This window comes from Fulmarus glacialis, unplaced genomic scaffold (genome assembly GCF_000690835.1).
Source record: "Fulmarus glacialis isolate BGI_N327 unplaced genomic scaffold, ASM69083v1 scaffold16525, whole genome shotgun sequence".
Lineage (NCBI taxonomy): Eukaryota > Metazoa > Chordata > Aves > Procellariiformes > Procellariidae > Fulmarus > Fulmarus glacialis.
Genome location: NW_009211438.1, coordinates 1 through 6,288, shown reverse-complemented (window position 1 = coordinate 6,288; position 6,288 = coordinate 1). Strand labels below are relative to the sequence as shown.

The 6,288-nt window shown below is 40.5% G+C and overlaps 1 protein-coding gene across 1 annotated transcript; it reads left to right on the top strand.

Moving 5' to 3' along the window:
- Window positions 1–1,300: 1,300 nt before the first annotated feature.
- MYCBP (MYC binding protein) lies at window positions 1,301–4,458 on the top strand (the record flags this gene model as incomplete). The annotated part of the gene is made up of 3 exons (XM_009577548.1): window positions 1,301–1,349; window positions 1,923–2,052; window positions 4,365–4,458. Coding segments are annotated over 3 exons (224 nt in total), but the record flags the coding sequence as incomplete, so codon positions are not given.
- Between the last annotated feature and the right edge of the window lie 1,830 nt (window positions 4,459–6,288).

Here is a 6,288-nt window from a genome sequence, read left to right as displayed (position 1 = left end):
AGAGCGTCTAAGTATTTATGAAAGCAGACATCTTCTATAGCCATGTGTGTGCCCCTGTGGGGAGGGGGGAGTGGTTATGTTTGGGAACTTCTGAGTATTCATAGAATCATAGAATCATTAAAGTTAGAAAAGACCTCTAAGATCATCAAGTCCAACCGTTAACCCAACACCACCATGCGCACTAAACCATGTCCCTAAGCGCCTCATCTACACGTCTTTTAAATACTTCCAGGGATGGTGACTCTCCCTCTCCCCGGGGCAGCCTGTTCCAAGGCCTGACCACTCTTTCAGTGAAGAAGTTTTTCCTGATGTCCAGTCTAAACCTCCCTTGGCGCAACTTGAGGCCATTTCCTCTCGTCCTATCGCTTGTTACTTGGGAGAAGAGACCGACCCCCACCTCGCTACAACGTCCTTTCAGGTAGTTGTAGAGCGCGATGAGGTCTCCCCTCAGCCTCCTCTTCTCGAGGCTAAACAGCCCCAGTTCCCTCAGCCGCTCCTCATAAGACTTGTGCTCCAGGCCCTTCACCAGCTTCGTTGCCCTTCTCTGGACACGCTCCAGCACCTCAATGTCCTTCTTGTAGTGAGGGGCCCAAAACTGAACACAGTATTCGAGGTGCGGCCTGTGCTCCCCAGATATGGACTTGGTATGTGTATGGCTGGTTTTATTTAAGCTGTCAGGGTACTGCTGCTTGTGCCTCACCTCTCTGACACTCTGTTGGCTGCTAGAGCCCCCATCCATAAAGATTATCAGTGTCACCTACTCTGATGATAGCCATTTCGTTTTGTAACTGTAGGTGTTCGATGGAGGTTTGCTTTTAGGCTGAAAGTTAAGGAAGTGCTGATGTTGTCCTGCAGTTCAAAGATGTAGTTTACAGTTCAAAGATGTAGTTTAAGTGGAAGTAATAGTTTATGAAGGGAGAGTCTCAAAATAGTTAGAATTTCAATTTTGCTGATGAAAGCCAATACTAGGGTTGCGTGTGGAATATGTAAAAATTGTCCAGGCTGTTTTGTGTTCTGTGCTAGGATAGCCAAAGACTGTGGTTAGGGGATCAACAAAACTTCTGTCTAGCTGTTACTGGGTGGGATGCTCTGTTCCCTATTCTTTACATCAAAGAATATTTGATGTAAATACAGCAGACCTATTCTTTAAATCAAAGTTTATAGGTGAAAATCTTGTTAAACAGAAAAATGTTCTATAAATGTGGCAGGCAACTTGTATGCCTTCTGACTGTTGGTACATGTTTTAAAAACTTAGAGTTGCATGAACTTCTTGCAATTGTTGAATATTTTCTATTTGCAGTGTTGGTAGCCTTATATGAAGAGCCAGAGAAACCAAATAGTGCACTGGAGTATCCTTTTCCTCTTCTGTGAATTGTTTGTAGTGACTTCGCATGAAACAGCAGTACTGCTTCTGACTCGTAGATGAACTGGAGAGGCTCGTTTAGAAGACTTTGAGAACGTGGCTTTTATGGATGCATTTTAGCTAATAATTGCATTCTTACAAGCTAACAGAAAGTCTGACAGGATGCAAGAGAACTGTGTGTATCAGTATGCCAGCAATTATGAAGCTAAGTTATAGGCTGTTACAGAATGTCATAGACCTGCAGCGTTAGATTTGAGTACTTAGTAACTGTGGCTTCTGAAGAGGAGGGTGTAGTAAAACATGAGAATTTGTCCTGTGTGTACTGATGTCTTGTGGGGTTTTTTTGTTTGTTTTTTTTTTAAGGAATATACCAACGAACTTGAAAAGCTTTCTTATTTTTGTAGCTTCATCCTGTAGGATGAAAAGCACTGTAAGTAATCTTAAGCAGTTTAATGCAATTTCGGTCATGTGTATTGCAGCACTAACTTCATCATAAGTGTTGAAACTAAAATGCAGTTATGCTATCTAACTGAAGAAATACTTAACATCTAAATATCAGCTTTCTGAAACATCATCTGGGAGCTTCAGCTCCTGAGAATCCAGAAATAGAGGCACTTCGCTTGGAAGTGGCAGAGATGAAAGAAAAATACGAAGCTGTGTTGGAAGAAAATAAAAAACTGAAAACCAAGGTAAAAGTCTACTTAGTGTTCCTCAGTAGTTCCATATTACACAACAAGAATAATACTTCAATACTTAGAATACAGGTAACTTTCTTCCATTAGAGTAACTCATAAATGTTGTTGCATTGTTTAGCCTCATGGCTGAGGAATGCTGATAGAATTAATCGTAGTAAAGATTTTTTTTTTTTGATGGGACACTTCTTATATTCTATTACATAGAATAGTATTGCAAAACTAGGGATTTCATTTATTTAGTGAAAGTATATGTTATCGAGGCTAATCTCATGTCTTCATTCAGTCTGTCTGGATGTGTTTAAGTTGTCTGATATTATGTAGCTCATGCTTCCACAAGAGTTTTGAAAGAGGAAAAAAGCTAATGTATCTATTATAAAGGCTTTCAAAAGGCAAACTGGAGGAGGAATATTATATATTTGTTTTTGTGACCTGGCACAGACTTGCATGCCGGGATGTTACCAGTGGAGGCACTCATATCCACGTGGAACAGTAATTTGCACTTTTCAGCTAAAATGACCCTGGTATTCCTCTATCTGCAACAACAGTGGATCTGAAGTGCTAGCTAAGGTGGAGCCATTCTTTAATGGGTCTACAGTCTGTCTGAAACAGCTCTGAGATATGAACAGCTTCCCCTTAAAGGAGGGCACTGAGTGTAAACCTAACAACACTGAAGAAGGAAACCTTTGAGAACCTTAATAAGCTAGTAGCTTATGCGCCGCTACAGGTTTCCTTGCATTTGTTGGAAGAGGATGGCTGCTGTTATATGTGAACATCCCTATGGTTTTTTTACTGGGAGGCAACCACCCCACCTTAGTTCTGGGAGAAGGGATTCTTGAGCATTACCCCTTTGCATTTCTCGTCTGGAGTGCCCTCTTGCTGTCCTGTTAATTCTCCTCCTTCTCTGTTACCCACTGTGCATCCTTACAGCTACATTTGTTATTTCTTACTAGGAAATATGGCAAAGAGCAGAATTTTAGGGGGAGTAGCAATAGACCAGCAGTTCACTCGGCGTAGCCGACTTAAAAATGCAACCGATAGTAAGTAGACACATGCAAGCAGAGTAACCTGGGTCTTTGTTTAAAGAAATCTTTAAAGAAGTCAAAATTTGTTCCAGGAGAGTAAGCCTTTCCATAATCATGGGTTTATTTGTGCTTTCACCTTCTTCAGCCTTCAAATGATAACTCTCACTTTACATGTTTTCCGGTATTAATGTTTTTGTTTTTTCCCTTTCTTTCCCCTACCATCTTCTGCCCGTCATTCTGACACACTGTGGAAGTTCGCATGGACAGAATGCAGGGAGAATGCTACTGCTTGGCTTTTTTTTTTTTTTTTTAGCAGTCCTCTAGCATAGAATACATGCCTTTAACTGTGCATTTATTGTAACTCATGTCCAGATAGGTGGTGTTCTTCAGTTGCATTCCTCTGTGAAGATCTGTTCTTTTCCTTACATTTATTGGTCAGTGTCAGGTACTGACTTTGGATTGTGTACTGGCCATCTTTTGTGGTAAAATCTACAAGAACGACAAAATACTATTTTAGCAGTTCTTGTTAGCGGCATAGTGATTGCTGTAATTTAGTGTTGCTACAAGAAACACATGGGTATCTTAATTTTTTTTATATACTTTGTTTATTTTTAACCTACTGTGCAATTTGCAGGAGAAGGGAAGTATCTTAATTGAGGGAAATGGACTGGCATATTTCAGAGACTCAGTCCTAATGCTTGAACTGTTTTTGAAGCTTGAGCTTATCTTTAATGTAGTTGAGGTCAAGTAAACACCTTCATAGGTTTCTTTGGAAATAACTTTACAAGTTAAGGTCATACTTTAGTGTATAGTTGCCTAGACCATACTCTCCAGAAAGCATAATGAAAGCTAGAATGATTACAGGAAACATTACTTGGGGTACTCTTGCTATGAGAATGACTGTTTCATTTAATCATGTTTCAGTGAAATCAAAGCTTATAAGGCACTGATCATTATCAGCTGCTGTTTGAGATGAAAAGTACTTAGTGAGACCTAGAACAAGAAACAAGGAAAAATTAAGGGCAAGAGCTATATACTTGAAAGTGCATTTAAAAAGCCCCCTTGTTATAGCTGCATGATTATACAACGTGACAAATTCATGTTTTGAAGGAAGGGTTACTTTGTTGCCTGACTTGAAAATGGACTTGCATAAATATCAGTGATGGATTAAAATGCACAAAGTAAATGGAACACTTCCAGACCAAATGTTTTCCTACACTTCTTAATGTAGAAAGTATCTCTGAAATGTTGCAGCTAACTGAATTCCTCTCTTTAAATCCGCAGCTGGCTCAGTATGAACCACCTCAAGATGAGAAGCATGGTGAATAACAGTAGTTTCTCCTTTAATGCCTTGACTTAATAAAGGGCTTCCTGAGAACTGCGGTCCTTTTTTTTGTGTGTGTGTATGAACTCTGCATGTCTACTTTGTTACCTCATCATCTTAAAGAAAGAAAAAATGCAGTATCATGAGTGTACAACTGTATTTGTGCAGCTGCTGCAACAACTGAGTTTAAGCATACTGGCCAACTTTCTTGCTTTCTGTGTTTGAGAAAAGGTGATAATTATGATTAACTTGTAGATAACTGTGCCTGCCAACTTCGTGTAAATTTCGCATCGTGGTCAATGGTCCTGTTAAGCTGCTGATCTCTCTCTTGCTTTTCTTTTAACTGAAGGGGGGTAACATGACACAGATGGACCAACTGTAAACTAAAGCAGGACCTCCAAGGTGTGTTCTCAGTTGCTACTCAGCACTGAAGTTAGGCTTCTACTGAAGCTGGTGGCGTAACTGTCTACTCAGAGGGGCACAAAAGGAGTGAGTACAGTTATGTTAAGTGATGGACATAGCACAATGTTGGAGATGCAGTACCTACTGAATTTACCCTTTTTAATTTGCATGAGGTGTACCTGTTTCCATGCAGTTCATGTCTCTGATCCTGTTTCAGAAACTGGGCCTTAGACAGTTGATCCAGATACAGCCTGGACAGTTTTGTACAGAATACATAATTTTTACTTGTAATGGATGTCCTGTGTAATTAGAGTGGCGCATGTAAGAGTATAATGCCGAGAGTTCTGCTTTCTGATTCACCTAATGGGGGAAAAGAAAATCTAGGCAGGGCAGAAAAACCCAAGAGGTGTGTGCATGTGATTTGTGACTTCTAATTTCGCCTCTGTGTTCTATGGCCCCCGTTTCCCTGAATCAGCTTCACAATTCTTCTGAAATGCAAAGTTGTCCTTTAAAAAAAAAAAAAAGATACATTTTTAAAGATCTGCATTTGTCTCCTGTCTGAAAACTAGGTACTTTAAAGGCAACTGATGACAGGAAAAATAAAGGAAGGGGTGGAAAAACACTGCAGTAGCTGTCATGCATTAGATCTACTGGCTATTAGTTTAACTTCTTTGTTTCTAGGATGGGTTTTGCAGCTTGTCTTACAGGTGTGGTAGGATGGATCAGAACTTTTGCTAAAGGCAATGTACAAACTGAAATCAAGGACTAATGAATGTAATGGTTGCTTACCTTACTACTGTACCTATTACTAAAGAGAGGTAAATGAGGGGAAAATACTATGTTAAAACTTTAAAACAACAACAAAAACCTGCACCCTGAATAAACAAACAAAAAAACTAGAAAAAAAAACCCCAAACAGGCAAAAAATGCCCCACCCTCTGCAACCAAGGAGAGAAAAAAGCTCACTTTTAAGTTAGAACATATACCTAGCATTAAGTTGCATCATGTGGAAATAAGGAGAGGATAATGCTGTAGAAAAAGCATCATACAGCTGAACGCGTGCTGCAAGTAAGTGACTGGAGGAAGACAGAACTAAACACTGTTCGGGGCACGTCCTGCCAAAGAAGCAGAAGGCAGGTAAGGTGTTTAGTCGAGATCATCACAAAGGACTCCTTGGTCGAGGCGTCGGGTGTGAGGGCAGTAATGCACGCTTACACTTTCCGTAACTGCATTCGCTTCCTTCTGAAGAGAGTTTGGTCTAGTGAGCCTTAGATTAGGATTGTAATGAAACCACCACTATTTGCCTGCCTGTACAAATGATGCCAGTAGAAATTAATGACTGTTTAACGAACGTGAAGAACCTCGCTTCATAGATAACGTTCGCTTAGAAAGGGGGATTGCCTCTCCAGCGAAAGCTCCCGTGCCTCGGTTTACGTTTACTTCCGCGCCGCAGCCGAAGCGCGCCCGCGTGGGCGGGCCCTG